Source organism: Ailuropoda melanoleuca, chromosome 10, assembly GCF_002007445.2.
Source record: "Ailuropoda melanoleuca isolate Jingjing chromosome 10, ASM200744v2, whole genome shotgun sequence".
In the NCBI taxonomy this organism is placed as follows: Eukaryota; Metazoa; Chordata; class Mammalia; order Carnivora; family Ursidae; genus Ailuropoda; species Ailuropoda melanoleuca.
The window spans coordinates 20,671,812-20,688,307 of NC_048227.1; the positions used below are offsets into that span (position 1 = coordinate 20,671,812).

Below are 16,496 nucleotides of genomic sequence, written 5' to 3' on the forward strand. Positions count from 1 at the left end.
AAGTAACCAAATAAATAATGAGAGAGAAGGACCAACTCTTCCTTACAGAAGAATTCCAATGAATTAATTTAGGAGTGGGGAAGAGAGAGGAATCTCCATTAGAATAACACATGAGCAACTGCCATCCTGAGATCCATGGAGATCCACCAAGGATTTAAGAGTTTGAGGAGAAACAGGATTGTCTCAAAGTAGTTCCGGCAAGGTTTTATTAATTACAAAGGGAAACATTCTAACTTTGCAATGGAGAAACCCATCAGACACCACCCAAACAACTAATCAAGATTAATATTACCAATGAAAAGAAATGGCAAAAACAAACAAAAAAGGAATCCTTAACAGTATTTAAAAAAAAAAGCAAAAAAGCCAAAACAAAAATAAATCCCCCAAAAAACAACAAAAATCCCAAAAAACAAAAACCCCACAAAAATAAAAGACAGACCAAAACAGTATTAGATTACAACAGAAACAAATGATTTCATATATTAAATTGGTGCTATATCCACACGGAGGAAAAAAAGTATTTCAAATGACCTTTTTAAAAATACTATATAACCTTAGTGAAATATTCTAAGGACAAATGGAACTTCGATAAGCTAAAACACCATTAAAAAAATAAGAGGCTAGTTCATAGATGTTGAAAAATCTATGTATATTAATGTTAAGGAAATAAGATTGATTTTATTCTTGTATTTCTTTTCAACTGACAAAGAAGTCAAAATCATATAATGTTGTATCTGAACTGGACACTCGTAAATTACAAAAAGTAGTAACTCCACAGCAGACAAAACAAGATTGTACCAGTGTTAAATTTCCTGAACTTGCTCGCTGTGTCATGTGCTGTGGTTATGTGAAAAAAATCTTTGTTTTCAGGAAAAATACACTGAAGTATTAAGTGATCAAGGGCAGGACGTATACAACTTACTTTTAAGTGGTTCGGTGGGGGGAAGTAGATGCGCGCGCACGCACACACACAACTTTATGTATACTTAAAAAGATAAAGCAAGTGTAGAAAAACATTAATTGGTGGAAAAAAGGAAGATTTGTCTACTCTTCCACCTTTTCATAAAGTTTGAAATAATACTGAAATATTGTGATGAAAAAATGTGACTCAGAAATAGCAGTACAAACTCAAGGTTTTTCCCCCACCAAAGTAGGTACTTCCTAATTCTGGCCTTTGAAGAGAACTGGACATAATGACAACCCAAGCAAGGTAAATGTCTGGGATTAACTTCAAGAATACTTCAAAGGAACAAAAAAGGAATGATGAAGCAAATGTGACAAAATCTGACTGACTGTTGAACGTGTGTGGGGGGGTGAGAGTCCACTGCATTATGCCCTACATATATATTTGAAATTTTTCATATTTTTTTTCAATGAACCAGCAAAGTGTGATGTCAGGAATATTTTAAATGCTAAGGGTTTTTCGGGCATGGCATTCAGTCCACTCTACCTTTTCTGGGCACGACAGATCTGATCCAGCCAGCGTTAAAGTCTGTCTTTCCAGCTAGGGCCCACCCAGGGGAAGCAGGGCATTTTGTCCTGGGGTGGGGCGGGCACTGTGGATTTAAGGACAGGGGCAGGTCCTACTGCACGCCTGGGCTCTGGGGGCCACCCATCCACACAGCTGAAGCCTAGGCTCTCTCTGGGGGTCTGCTGTTTTACCTTTATTGAGGACAGTGAGAGGCTTCCGGTTGCTGGGGTCCAGACTACTGGGAGCAATGGAAAACCGAGGTGCAATGGTGAGACAGGTGATGGGTAGTCGGGCGGGGATGTAGCCGGAAGTAAAGAACTCGTCATTGAGCAGCTCGTGAATGGTGGGGCGGGCAGTAGGATCTGTCTGAAGCATCTTCTGGATGAGGGAGGCGGCCACAGGGTTGATGTGCTGGAGCAGAAAGGAAGGGCTGTGAGCGGGATGTGATGGGGGACCCAAATGCAGTGCTGCCATAAAGGCACCGTAGCCCCTGGCCCACAAACGCCATGCCCAGTGGCCATAAATCTGCCAGTTCCCCATATTGGCTTTACTGAGTTGACAACTGACAACCTATGCTATGAGAATGGTCACTTCTCCTTCCTTTTGAGACTCAAGATTCACTGGATTTGCCCTGAATTTGTTCTCGAGTAACTTAAGTTGCTCACCGGTACGGTAGCACTTGAGTACATAGGCTGTGGGGTCATAAAGACCTGGTTAAGTCCCAGTACTGTCCCGAAGAGCAGCTGTGGCAAGTAACCTGACTTGCTCAGGACTTTGGTGTCTTCATCTGGAAAGCAAGGACATAGCACCAAGCCTGGAGTCCTACTAGGATTCGATGGGGGATAACCAGCACAAATCAAATGCATAGTAACAGCCCAGTATTAGCTGCGCACTTACTTGTGCCAGCACAGTGTTTCAAGCACGTCATGTGTATTAACTCGCTTACCCTTCACAAAAACATCTAAGGGGTGGAGGTCTCTATTACCATCTCACTTTTGCAGAGGAGGAAATGGAGCACAGAGAGGTTAAGTGCCTTTCCTAAGAATACGCACCTAATGAGTGATAAAGCCAGCACCCACACCAAAATACTAGGGTGCTCTCGTGCACCCACTCTGAACCCTCCAGGGTCTGTCTGGCAGTTAAATGACCCTTTGTGACACATTTCGTCTGTCTGTCCTTATGGAGACAGGACCCTTGACTTCACAAGAGTCAAGGGAAGCAAACGGGAAAGCAGCCACCTGTCACAGGCTTCTGCAAAACAGACTGTTCCTTTCAATGCACTGACACCAGTGGTTGTGAAAATGTACACCACTTTGGATTCACGGTGGTTCAGAATTCTATGAGTGCTTACTGTATACAAGGCGCCCTGCGAGCTGCACCAGAGGCAATGACTCTCTTTTATAAATGGGAAACTAGAGTTCAAAAGATTCAGGCCATTTGCTCACTGTGATCTGGCTGCTACGTGACAGAGCCCAGTTAAGTCAAGAAGGACCACTTCCAGAGGTTAAACAGCACTTCTGTGTCTGCCTCCTGCTCCCTCCCCATTTTTTTCTTTATTCTCTTTTCTCTTTACACATCTTTTGGGTTATCTAACTAACCTTTGAGAATCTATAAACTCTCTCCCCTTAGAAAAAATGCTTCTGTGGACATACGTCAAGCTCTGTATGTAATTTCAGACACAGATCCACCAAAGCTCTGGGGATACCCTAGGGGGAGAGTTGACCTATCTCTGTCCCTAGGATATGGCTGGGCTCAGTAAACAGCTTTTGGGGGGGGGGAACCCAAAAAAACAAAATAAATTTAAACTTAAAGAAAAAAAAAAGTGTTTTAGTCACCTTGGGAATACTGTAGTCATTCTTCTTGATCCGAAGGTAGGTCTCTTTAAGGCAAGAGGTCTCAAAAGGTGGTTTGCCCACTAACAGTGTATACCTGTAAGCACAGGGGGCTGATTTGGCTCAAGACTCCCAGCCAAAACCTACCTGCCAGGGGAATCATCTCAGGGCTGGCATCTGGAAAGTCTGACTTTGGGGCCCCTGAGGATAGTCCTCAAGTCCACAGGAGCCAGGACATGGGTAAGGCTGAGCCCTCAGGAGAAGACAGGTGTCAGCACGACGACTCTTCAGGCCAGTAGTGACTTTCCAGCTGGAGCCTGTAGGAATCCAGGGCCCCAGAGGCTGCTGGCCAGTACAAAACAGGTCCCAGTGCGTGGGCTACCTCCCCCTACAGAGGCAGCCCCACTTTGATAGTTCTGCACTCAAGGCATGAAGTTTTCATTTGAAAAAGCTCTACTGGAAAGAAGTATGGAAGCCACTGCTACAACTCACCTCTCGCTCTCCAGTACGTCGGCCAACAATAAAAAGTGAACACCCAAAAAGGCCCAACCCTCTGCCCACCACCCACCCACCCCGGGAGGCCCTGATACAGACTTTATTGTACATGGAAATCACCCAGGGATCTTGTTAAAATCCAGATTCTGAGCCAGTCTGTAGTCTGGGTCCTGAGATTCTGCATTTCTAACAAGTTCCTGGGTGATGCTGCTGCTCTGTGGACCACAGTTTGAGTAGCAAGGGCCTAGAGCAGGTTTGTGAAGGCCCCCCAGCCCCCTTCCCCAGCCCCATAGCCCAGGCTGCTGCAGGAATCCCACAGGTAGATATACCAGTGACAAGAAAAGATATGGAAATCAGGCTTTGTTTTTGGGCAATCTGTTCTCTGGAGCAGCCTCTCCATAGGCAGAAAGGTCCAAAGGATAAAGTCAGCTAGGTCCAAAAGGGCCAGGTGGGTACTAAGACAACTCCCAACTTACATGATACACCCAATGGACCACACGTCCACCTCGAAACTGTGCCCTTTCTTGCTCAGCACCTCAGGAGCTATGTAATTAGGAGTCCCGCACAGGGTCTTCTTGCGTTCCCCGTCATACTCCACTTTGGTTGCCAGTCCAAAATCCCCTGGGACAGAGGGAGGAAGAGGGGGTCCTCAGCTGCTAGCCTCTGTCATCTGCCAATGCAGAAAGCTGGTACAGGTGTGACTGTCAAGAACCAGGGTCATTTGATCCCTTGGGCCCCTACTCCTTGTAGGCAGCAAGGCTTGCGCAGGATTCCTCCCACCATGTTGGCCCATTGCGGGGGCGGGGGGGTCTCCCCTTAGAAAGGAGGGCCAGGTTTCTAAAAGAGAACTGAAGGAAATGCCCTCAGGGATCAAGCGAGTAAGGGTAAGGACTGCTATTTGGCAAGTTGGTGAGTTAACAGGGAGAGGTGGGGATTGTGGCAAATCCCCTGGAGCCTAAGGGGAACAGTGGCTTTTTAACCCAGCAAAGAGCTGTCTGGGAGGTTACTGTCTCAGAACTGCTGGAGCTTCCAACTGTTTAAAAGGAGTTCCAAACCCTAATTTTTAGGTCAAGCAACCCAACTTATGTCAATGGAAATGAACTCAAATTCTTTTAAAAAGTACTGTGTGGTAGCACTAAAAAATGCATCTGCAGGGTAGAGGCTTGGGGCTCTTGGTTTTAAATTTCTGTATTAAAGAGAGGATTCTAGAGGCCATCAACAGCCCAGACTTCTACCATCCTCTTCCTCCCTCCCTTGTCTCCTTCCTGTTTCCTCTCCCAGCCTCCTCCTCATTCCTGCTTCTGGAGGTGTCAAGCACCCCTGCAGGCCCAACACTCACCTATTTTCACCTCCAGATCCTCATTCAGGAAAAGGTTGCCGAGCTTGAGGTCCCGGTGAATAACCCGGTTTCGGTGCAGATACTGGCAGCCAAGGACAATCTGCCGAAGGTAGTAGCGGGCTTCGGGCTCGGTCAGTGCTTTTCTCCGCTTGTGCAGCTCCAGGAGAGACTGAGTGGGGGAAGGAGAGGAGGAATGGGGAGCCGGTACCGAGGCACAGGGCGGGTCTTGTCATTAAAGGCAGCCCAGGACGCCCCCCACCCCGCCTTCTCCAGGACAGTTACGGTTTGTTCTCTCCCCTAAGCCTGGCCACTACGGGTCATAGCACCCCTTCTCCCAGTAGCTCCCTCCCAAGCCTCGTACCTGGGATGCCTCTTCCAGTCCCACTCCCGGAAGCTCCAAATCCACAGTATCCCTCCCTGGGTCTTAGCGCAGCAGGAGATCCCTCTCCAGTCACCTCTCTTTCCGGAAGCTCCGAGGTCTGGCTCCAACCACCCTCTCCCCGACCCAACCCTACTCCGGAAGCTCGGACCCGCAGCACCCCTTCCCCGGGACTCCTCCCTTAGCAACTCCGGAAGCCCTAGCGTCCAGTACTAGGATTCTCCTCCTACCCGCGCCTCCCCTGCTGCGCTCAACACCTAGCGTCCAGGAGCCGCCTTCCCTAGCAGCGACAGGACTCGGGGGACACTTAACCGGAACCCCATCCCCTAGCAGCTCCAAGTGCCAAGCACCCTCTCCCCTCTCCTCGAGACCTTTACACTCCCTAGCTCGAGGTTCCCACCCCCTCCAAGCCCCCGGAGTCCCCCCAACCCCGGTCCCCAGGCAGCGACACTCACCCTCCGGCGGCAGAGCTCCAACACCACGAACACGAAGTCGTTGTCCTCGAAAAAGCCGTGGAAGCCTACGATGTGCTGATGGGCGAGGCTGCGGTGAATGGATATCTCCATGGACATCTTCTCCTTCTGGTGCGGCTTGAGCAGCAGCGACTTAGGCACGATCTTGCCCGCGAACACCTCCTTGGTGTCGGCGTCCGAGATCTCGAAGCACTTAGCAAAGCCGCCCTTCCCCAGAAAGCGTCCCCGCAGGTAGCGCCGCCGGCTGCGCGGGTCCACTAGGACCTCCGGGATCTCTTTCGCCGGCGGTGCGGCCGCCGGAGCCCCGGGAGCTGCAACTCCGGGGCCCCCAGCTTTCCCTGGGTCGGCTGGTGCCCGCGCCAGCTTCCCTGCAGTTGCCGCCGCACTCATGTTCCCGGAGTTGCTCCGCGGACCTAGCTGGGTCTGTGCAGAGGCTTAGCACCGCTTCGCTCCTCCTCGAATTCAAACGCGGCGCCGGGAACGTTACAAGAGCCTGCGCGCCACTGATTGGCCGCGGGGATTTAAAATCCAAACCCGCCCGCCGCGCGGCACGATGGGAGCGCTCTGCACCGCGGTCTCCTTTAAACCCGTATTCCGCCCTGGGGTAGGGGGTAAGACTTGATTGACAGGGACTCGCGCACAGCAGACACGTGGGATGCCTGAGAAACCGTACTCGGCGTGGTGATGCCGAGACCGGCCCGAGGAGAGAGGGGAGTTCAGGGTTTCTCCCTTTCTCGGCGGCCGGGGAAGCTCCTGCAGTTCCCACGCACCTCCTCCAGGAAGCTTTTCCTAATACCTCCTTCCACCCCCACTCGGCCTTCTAGACTATAAACTCTTGAGAATAGAGACTTTGCAGGGCAGCCTCAGGCAGCCGCCTCCGATGTCCTCAGCTCTCTTCCAAGACACCCCAGTAAGCTAAAACCCAAGTAAAAACACGGAGCTTGCCAGGCAGACGCACTTCCGTGCCAAGGTCCCTACCTTCAGAATAACAGCTGCTACTTAGCCCCTCCGGAATATAGAGCAACTCCACTCAAAGCATATATGGTTCAGGGACCACCAACATTACCATCACCTGGGAACTTGTTAGAAAGAAAATTTCAGGCCTTACCCCAGACCTCCTGATTCAGGAATCTACCTTTCAATGTGACTGCCAGGTGATTCCCACACATACTGATGTTTGAGACGCACAGTACTAGCAGCAAACCCCCCCTCCCCCATTGAAGAAAGTTGTCTGGCTTGCTCACTGCTCTATTTCCCAGGGCCTGAAATAGTGCACCCTCGAATCTCCGGTAAGAGGAAGTATGGCTGGCTGGCAGAATGCCCAGCAAACTGGTAGGCCAGGGCCATACACCCTGCAGGGGTGTGTTTTGTTTGACCTCCCACTTTTGAAAATTTGGATTCATTTACAGCACTTAAAAATCAAAAGAGCTCACATAAAAATTCAGATTTGTGTTTTTTCCTAAAAAGCAAACAAACAAAAACTAGAAGGTCCTCCAACTCTATGCCTACGTACTTCCCCAGTTTGCAATAGTTCCCAGCTATCACCCTCTGCCCATTTGCCTGATTTCCCAAAGCACCTAAGTGGTAACCCTAGAACAGCAAAATGCCCAAGTTAGAAGCCCTTCTCTTAGAAGCCCAAAAGGTGCCCCTTTGCACCCCATGATGTCTCGGATAGAGCCCAGCAAATATCGACCATATTGTATTTCTTTACCTGCCTCCTAGCCCATGTCCCAAGCTCCCAGAGCAGTACCTAGTAAAAAGAAGTAACTGAAATGTTTGCTGAATAAAAGGAAGTTAAAAAAAAATTAAGTTGCTATTATTTTTTATCCTTGTGGTGTATAATCTTCTATCTTTTTATTGAAGTTTAAGATATGCAGGGAAAAAGCTTACATAACTGTCCAGCTCAACGAATTTTCACAACTTGAACCCACCCCACGTAAACAACACCCAAATTGAGGAAGAGAATACTACCAACACCCCAGAAGTCCCCCTTGTGCCCTGTCTTGGGGGTCCCCAAAACTACCCCACAGTTTGATGACTTGTTAGGGGACTCGCAGGACTCAGCAGAGAGTCTTACTGTCAGCAGACTGTAATTTATTATGGCGAAAGGCTACCAAGCAAAATCAGCAAAGGGAAAAAAGGTGCATAGAACAAAGTGCAGAGGAAACCAGGAGCAAGCTTCCCAGAGCCCTCTCCCAGTGGCGTTACACAGGACACACTTAATTCCTCCAGCAGTGAGTTACGATAACAAATGTGAAATATTATTTGCCAGGGAAGCTCCTTAGAGACTCAATACCCATGGGGCACCTGGGTGGCACAGCAGTTAAGCGTCTGCCTTCGGCTCAGGGCGTGATCCCGGCGTTATGGGATCGAGCCCCACATCAGGCTCCTCTGCTATGAGCCTGCTTCTTCCTCTCCCACTCCCCCTGCTTGTGTTCCCTCTCTAGCTGGCTGTCTCTATCTCTGTCAAATAAATAAATAAAAATCTTTAAAAAAAAAAATACCCAGGGCTTTTACTGGGGGCTGGTCAGGTAGGCACCCTCTGCCTAGCACATACCAAAATTCTGGATTCCTGGAAGGAAAACAGGTATTCAGCATAAACCATATTATTTGCACAGTTTAGGCCCAGTGAGCCACTTTTATCATTTAGGGAATGTTGAGAACCCTGCAGAAATCCAACTACGCAGATGTCAGCCAAGGATTAGCCTTGCAAACAAGGAGAGCAGTCTCAGGCCTACTCTGTTAACTCTCTTTTGCTCCCATCCCCCACCTTGGCCGTTGGCCCAGGCTTCTATACAGCAAATTTATTATCAGTAAGACCCCATGCAAAAGGATGAGATCAAACTGCAGTACTGGTCTCAGTCATGCTCCTTAGGGATCCTGCATTTAGCCAGTTAAAATAAATCCCATTAACCATAAAAGTCTATTTTAGATTTGCTATAAGTCAACTATACCTCAATTAAAAGAAAAAAAAAACCAGTCTCTTAGAAAGCCAAGTGACTTCCTCACTAAACTTCTGTATGATTCATTTTTATCTGGCCCAAGGTACCAATTCAGGTCCAGCATTGCTGTGGCCAGCAAGTTCAAGCGATCTGAAGCCTTCCAGGGCGGAGGCAGTGTGGCGAAAGGGCACAGAGACGGAAGTAGAACCCCAGAGGGCACATGGTCGCCCTAGAAACGAGTCTGCAATGTTACGGTACCTCAAGCAGGACATATGTTAGGCAGTGGAGGTTAACAGGGCCCCCAACGTAAGCCTCCTGCCATGCGGCCTCCTGCCCTGGAGTTTCCAGTCCAGTCTGAAAGATCCAACTAGCCCTTGGTTCTGCCTGTCCATGATACAAGTTTATGCACCTCGTGCGTGTGCATTCTGTGTGGGAAGTGCAGGAGCCTGGCCCCTCTGTTGTCAGGCAGCACTGCTAGCTGTGAGCACAGGCTCAGCGGTAACTCAAAGCACTCCAGTGCATGGAAAGGCAGCCATGGAGTCTTATGTCAGGAAGAGGGGAAAGCTTCCAGATAGAGTTCTGAAGAACCAAGATCATAAATGCCCTCCCCGCCACTTGCCCAAGGCTCCCCAGGTGCCAGGACTTTTATCCACTGTTACAAAATCTGCAGGCCCCGATGTTTAGCAACCCAACAACATTCTTTCAATCACCTTTTCTCCTCCCGGCCTTTTATCTGCAAGGGCTGTATGCAGGAGGCACACATACATTTTTGCAGATAAACACTTTTATCTCACTGAACCAGAAAGACAAATTTGGGAATTGGTCAGGATGTGGGTTGAACTGTATCCCTAACACCACCCCCCATTCCTATGCTGAAGCCCTCACCCCCAGTACCTCAGAATGTGACTATGGGGAGACAGGGCTTTCAAAGAGGTGATTCAATTCAAATGGACTCACTAGGGTGGACCCTCATCTGATCTGACTGGCATCCTTGTAAGAAGAGAGGATTAGGACACAAACAAAACCTAGGGGCAACTAAGGCACGACACATGAGAAGGTGGCCATCTGCAAGCCAACGAGAGAGGACTCAAGAGAAATCAAATGTACCGACACCTTGGTCTTGGACTTCTGGCTTCCAGATCCGTGAGAACACACATTTCTATTATTTAAGCCCCCTAGTCTAAGGCATTTTGTGATGGCAGCCCTAGCTGACTAATGAGGATGAAAGCCTGAGTTTTCAAAAAAATTTCAAAATGGGTTTATAGAACCTCCCACTCCTTTTATCCAGTGAACAGCCTCGATCAATCCCTCTCTGGAGACAGCTACATTCAGATAATGAACATACCTTACTAAGTGTGGATGGAGGTTGGTGGAGTAAGGAAGTAGAATCAGACTGTCAGCCCACTGTGGTGAGTTGCAGCTGATCTAGAAAGCCGAACACAAGTCAACAGCAGTGAGACATCCCGGTCAAGAAGGCCAAAGTCTGTCTGTCAACAGCAGGTGGAGAGGTCACAGTCCCTGTGATGTGCCATCCCCCAATGTGCGGCTGTTGGCAGGGATCACAATTAGGGTGTGGGTAGCCTCCACATTAGCGATGAAGAGCTGACCAGCAGCTTGATTTCAGATGGTCCCGTCGGAGCACAAGCCCTCTTCTGTGGGCATGCGCGTGTGGCCTGATGGTCCAGCCAGCATCCGAGATGGAGGTTTTCATCCTTTAGAGCTCCACAGGAGAGGTCCCAAATCTCCAATGGTTGCAGGGTCTGAGTCCTATTCATGGAGTCTGAGTCTGCTTCCAGGTCAGCAAGCTCCTGCTGGGACTGAAACAGCTCCCAGCAGCCTGTAGCAGTTTTTAGCTTTTTCACGTCCAGACAAAAAGAATCCGTGAATCTGGGATTCCAAGAGAGCCAGCTGCTTCTCTCTGGCTTGTTGCAGAAAGACATACTACAGTACCAGACAGCCATGGTCCAGGTCCAAGTGAGCAAGGCTTCCTCTTCCTGTAGTCAGGCTTAGAGTCTGAATTGACCAGCTCAAAACCATGCGCATCAAACTGGCCAGGCATCGGCCTCCACAAGTCAGACATTTGATTTTGACTAGGGCTCACTGGCAATTTAACTGCTTTTTCCAATTCCAAACGTGCACTACCATCCAGAAATTGCCTCTCTTTTCATGTTGTCTCCCCTTCCAGAGGCTCCAACAGACACATCATAGCAAAAATCATCAGTCCTGAAGACTTGTTCTGGCTCTAATACTCAAGGAATTTAAACTCCAACTGGTAGCTAAAAGGAGGAAGCTGTATCCCACCAACACCTTCTTAATTTAATTATTTTTGCATCCTTCTTTGATTGGGATGATTCCTCTGGCATTTGTGAAATTATAACTATGTAGCATTTTAAATCAATTTTATATTTCCAGGTACAATAGCCACAAAATACAAAGTCATTTTTTAAAACTTCCCTTTTTTTCTTCTCATTGCAAATTTACTCAAACCCCTAGCAAATTCAGCATTGGCAGAATTATAACCACAGCCCTGAAGTGCTAACTCTTTTTTGCAGAGGTAGAAACTACCCCCCATAAGATAAGACTTTGAAGCAATGGGATCAAAGGCCACTTAACACCCACTGCATGTATATTTTATTTATTCCATTTAGGAACATTTTTTACAAAATGATAAAGCATTGAAGAAACTTTAATTCTCTTCTGACCTTTAACAACGGTTTCCACATTCCTTTCTAGTTCTTGTCAAAATGGACTTTCGATCAGTACAGCTCCAATTATGCCACATTAATACCATCTATCTGCAGAATGTCCGTGAACCCTTACTGAGCCCTTACTAGATGCCGGGTATGGGGCTAAGGGCTTTACAGGGATGATCTCTCCCTGATTCCTCACAAAGACCTTATTCCCATTTTGGAGATGAGGAAACGAGCACTTCTGCATTAGATTACTGCCCCAGGTCCTGTAGGCAGGAGGTGGCAGAGCTAGAATTGCAATTCAACTCTGCCAACTTCAAAGTACCCCTCATGCTGCCTCTGGGGGCCTTGTCTGTCTGTCTAGCCACCAATCCCAGACTCATTTGTTCACTCACTCCCTCCCTGCCTACCAAAAAGCAGTATGATGTTTATCTTAAACTCATGGACTAGAGAATCCTGGGTTCAAATGTCAGTTCCTCCCCTTACTAGCTGTGTGACCCTGGGCAAATTACTTAACCTCTCTGTGCCTCTACTTCCACGTCTATAAAAATGGGGATAATTATAGTGCCCATCTCTTAGGATTCTATGCGGGATGTGCCTATCTCCAAAGGTTCTTGTGAAGAGCTTCCGTGAGGACAGCACTTCAAACACACGGGGCACAAGGGTCATGCCTGCTGTTGTGATTATTGAAATAAAGAGACTCTGTGGCTATTCCCAGAGAGCTCAGGGTCTCCAAGAGGCCTTGCAGTTCCTGAGTCTCAGATTTCCTTATTCTCCCCTTCCTCTGGCCCTACTGCTTCCACAGCCTCTCACTGCTCCCATGCAAAGTCAGAAAGCGTGCCCAGCAGACACCAAACGTTGAGATGAATACAGCTGAAAAGTGGTATGTTGGTGGGGCCCGGAAAGACCAGGGCTGAATGTCCGGACCCAAGGTCTGAAAGCCAGAGAGGGTGTGGACTCCATTCTTGTGTCTCTTCTTTTGGATGATTTTCATATACACAAACCATCTGTGTGGTGGCCAATGGACTTGGAGATAAAGAACAAGCCACCTCTTCTCCTTGGGGAAGCAGGGACATCCTGTGCTAACTCTCCTCACTTCAGGCTCTGGGTCGGAGTGCATCATGAAAGTAGCTGTGGCCAACCCACCAGCAAAAACTTCAGGAAAACAAAGATTAACTGACTGGGCAGCAAGGATCCTCCCCAGAGCCAAGTGCTTTGGAGGCCCAGGATATTGGGGAACCGCATAAAACATGGACTTTGCAGCCAGATAAGATTTGGCTTTGATTCTAGCTCAGTCGTTAATTAGCTGTGTGACACTGGACAAATTTACTTAAACTTTCTGAAGATCAGTTTCCTTCTCTGTATAATGAGTTGTAAAAATCCCTACATTTGTGACAGTTGAGAGGATTAAATGTTTTCTAATAAGTGCCTGGCAAGGAAGGGTGATTTCTGTTCCCCACCTATTCTCTGTGGTGGATTGATTATAAATGAACAGATGCTCTTAATTTTATTCTAAATTCAAAAATATGTCAGAATGTTGACCCTTATACTACGAGGGATTTCACTCAAGATGTATCACTTCCTAATAATAATTGTTAAACCTACCAGTCATTGAGGCTTACCCTGAGCCAGGACTCCTGCTTTACACGTATGAATGCATTTAAATCCTCCTAACAACCCCTATGCATGTTCTCCATTTTACGGATGAGAAATCCGAGGTTCCACAAGAGGAGATAACTTGCCCAAAGTCACAAGGCTAGTAAACAACAGGGCTGGGATTTGATCTGCCTGCCTCCAGTGCCCACATTCTTCACCACTATGACCCGAAAAAAGGGCCCCCAGGCCTCCATCAGAGAACTCTGTTTCCTTGGCTTTCTCTCCTACTAATCCGTAAGATCCCTCCAGACAGGGTCTGGCTCCATCTTATTCTCCACCGTATCTCCAGAAGCTAAGTAAGGGAGGGCCTGGCACTCAGCACTGGCTCAACAAGTATTTGTTAAATGAGTACATGAGAGATGCAGCAAGTGGGCAGGGTCACACCTTCGTAGCGCTACAGGCATCACGTGTATGTTCTAGAAAAGCAAAAGGCCATTTCTGGGGACTTTGGAAGAGTTCCAGTGATCATGGATTTACAGAAACTGGTCCAAGCTGGCAGGATACTTTGCTGACAACTGTTTTGAAATAACCAAGCTTTAACACCTTGTCTCAACACTGCCAATGTCATTACAGGGGCCTTGTGGCTCCACAGAAGCTACCCTCAGGGGACCAGCCAGCTAGATCTGATCATCCAAGGCAACCAACCGGGTCCATTAATGCCAATATGCCTTGGAAATGGGCTGAGGGCAAGTAAGAACATGTCTGGGGCTCCATGTTTTAGACCCCTGTGGGCTCTCACTGGCCAGATCATTACACCAAGAAAGGTCTCCCTAGCAACAAAGATCCCTTCGTTATAGCTGAGAAACTTCCAAGGATATACTAAATAGAAGCAATATTGGTCTGAGTCACTTCAAGTCTGTTATAAGCCACATGGGTCAGAGTGACTAAGAAGGAACTGTGGCCTTAGGCTGAGTGAAATGGCCCATGCAGAAGTGACTAATTCAGAAGCCACTGCAGATCCCAACTAACCACGGGAGTGCTGTGCAACGACATGCAACAGAATCAGTCAATAGGAGGCACATGAGTCAGTCATTCAACCTTGTTGCCTGCACCAGGGATCCTGCAACATGAGACTTATCTAGGCTGGATAGGGAATCAGAGGAGGAGGGGCTCACATCCACACACTCACCCCATTAAGTACGTGCTGGATACCCACAGGTGCACACCTGACTCCTCAGGAGCTCACAGCTGGGTGGGCTCAGATAAGAACACAAGTACATAACTAGAATTCTATCTAGACTTTGACAAAGGACCCTCCACAAGGTGCTATGGGGTCCATGAGGAAGCAGTTCCAGGCAAAGGAGCATCCTCTAAGTGGCTCTTTATTGAACACTCCACTTTGGCTAACCAACATCTTCTCTGTGCCAGGCCCAGGTACCTCTCACGAGGCACCCTCCCCCCATAAGACCAAGGGCAATGAGAGACTGGACAGGCGGTAAGGGTAGGCAGGGAGACTGAGGACAGTGAAGACAACCGGAGAAAAGGAACAGGCCTGAAGTGGACAGCAGGTGATTTTTCCTGCCCAGCATCCATTCATCCCCTCTTGTGGTAATATCGCACCCCTCCCCCCAACCAGCAGGCACCAGCTCTCAGTCCATGTGGGTATGTGCCCCAGGTCTAGGCAATCAGTGCATTCCCCACCTTCCTGGACACAATGATTACTTGAGGCTGGATACATCCCAGGTTTGGGCCAAAGACAGCCAAGTCCAGGGGTTTTGTCAAGGAAGGGGAGCTCCTGGGACGCCTGGGTGGCTCAGTTGGTTAAGCAGCTGCCTTCGGCTCCAGTCATGATCTCGGTGTCCTGGGATCCAGCCCTGCGTCAGGCTCCCTGATCAGTGGGGAGTCTACTTCTCCCTCTCCCTCTGCCTCTCCCCGTTTGTGCTCTCGCTCGCTCTCAAATAAATAAATAAATAAATAATCTTAAAAAAAAAAAAGAAGGAAGGGGAGCTCTTTCTACCAATAAGTGGAGCTGCAGGGTCACTCATGAAGCCTGAGAATGAAGCCAGCTCAGAGGGAAGCAGGGTCAAGAGCTGAAGAGACAGATCCCTGATGATGCTGTTGTGAGTCTTGGACTATGGCCTGAAGCCCCATCTGCCCCTGGCCTTATCAACTCCACAAGCCAGTGAATCCCCCCTCTACCCTAAGCCAATTGGAAAGAGTCCCATCCGAGGTCTCTCCTATCGGTCTGCTCTTCTGGGAGTATTATGAGGACAAAGAGACTTTCTTCTCTGGGGTTTTAAAGGTAATTATCTGGTGACAGATTGTCCCTGGGGTGAGAGCCACCATGGAGACAGAGTCCAGCTGGCCTTTCCTAGGACACTTAAGACTGTCAACAGCCTTTCTAACAGTATCAGTCCATAATTATAGACTCTTTTACTGTTTGCAGTAGCTATTGTTTCTGTCTGCCCAGCACCTTGCTTTGGTAATGGACTCTGCTGTTTCTCTACCATGGCGGGGATGGAGGAAAGCTCATGACCCAGATCAGATTTATTGTATGGCCTTGGCCGCAGTGATTAATCCAAGAGGGTATGGGACTCACCAGAAGCCACTGAGAACCTTTCTGTGGTACTTCCCCAAATTAGAACTGGAAGGAAGAAGCCTTTCTTTCAGGGTCATCAAGCTGGGAGGGTACAAGTCTGGAGCTATCAGCTGCCACGTGCCCCAGTGCCTGGAGAAAGCCTCCTTGCAGTAGGAAAAAAGGAAGCCAACACACAGGCCTGGGAGAGCTTGCTTATTGTGTCCCTATGTCCAATCTCCCCCTCTCCCTTTTACTGTTAGAATCTCCTTCCTCAGAGTTTTGGCTACCCAGCCAGTGACTAAATTTACAGCAGCCTCCCTTGTAGCTAAGTGTGGCCATGTGACAAGATAGGAGGAGCCTGAACAACCTGCCTATCTCTGCATTGTTAGGTGAGAGAGAGATAACCTTCTAACTTGTTGCAGCCACGGTATTTCCATGGTCTCTTTGTTATAGCAGTCTAATCTGTACTTTTATTAATGTGCAGGTGAAAAAGATATAGAAAACAGGGGTACCTGGGTGGCTCAGTCAGTTAAGTATCTGCCTTCGGCTGAGGTCATGATCCCAGGGTCCTGAGATTGAGTCCTGCATCCGGCTCCCTGCTCAGCAGGAAACCTGCTTCTCCCTCTCCCTCTGCCTGCCACTCCCCCTGCGTGTGCTCTCTCTCTTTCAAATAAATAAATAAAATCTTTAAAAATAATAAA

General features: G+C 48.3%; 1 protein-coding gene across 1 annotated transcript in view; it reads right to left on the reverse strand.

Moving 5' to 3' along the window:
• Positions 1-16,401, reverse strand: part of PLK1 (polo like kinase 1) — a 21,069-nt gene extending 4,668 nt beyond the window's left edge. The window contains exons 1-5 of the mRNA XM_019807304.2: positions 5,972-16,401; positions 5,138-5,306; positions 4,275-4,419; positions 3,307-3,400; positions 1,663-1,882 (exon numbers count right to left, since the gene is read on the reverse strand). Coding sequence (XP_019662863.2) covers positions 1,663-1,882; positions 3,307-3,400; positions 4,275-4,419; positions 5,138-5,306; positions 5,972-6,379 — 1,036 coding nt within the window. The 5' untranslated portion in view covers positions 6,380-16,401. The remainder of the gene's footprint in view (positions 1-1,662; positions 1,883-3,306; positions 3,401-4,274; positions 4,420-5,137; positions 5,307-5,971) is intronic.
• Between the last annotated feature and the right edge of the window lie 95 nt (positions 16,402-16,496).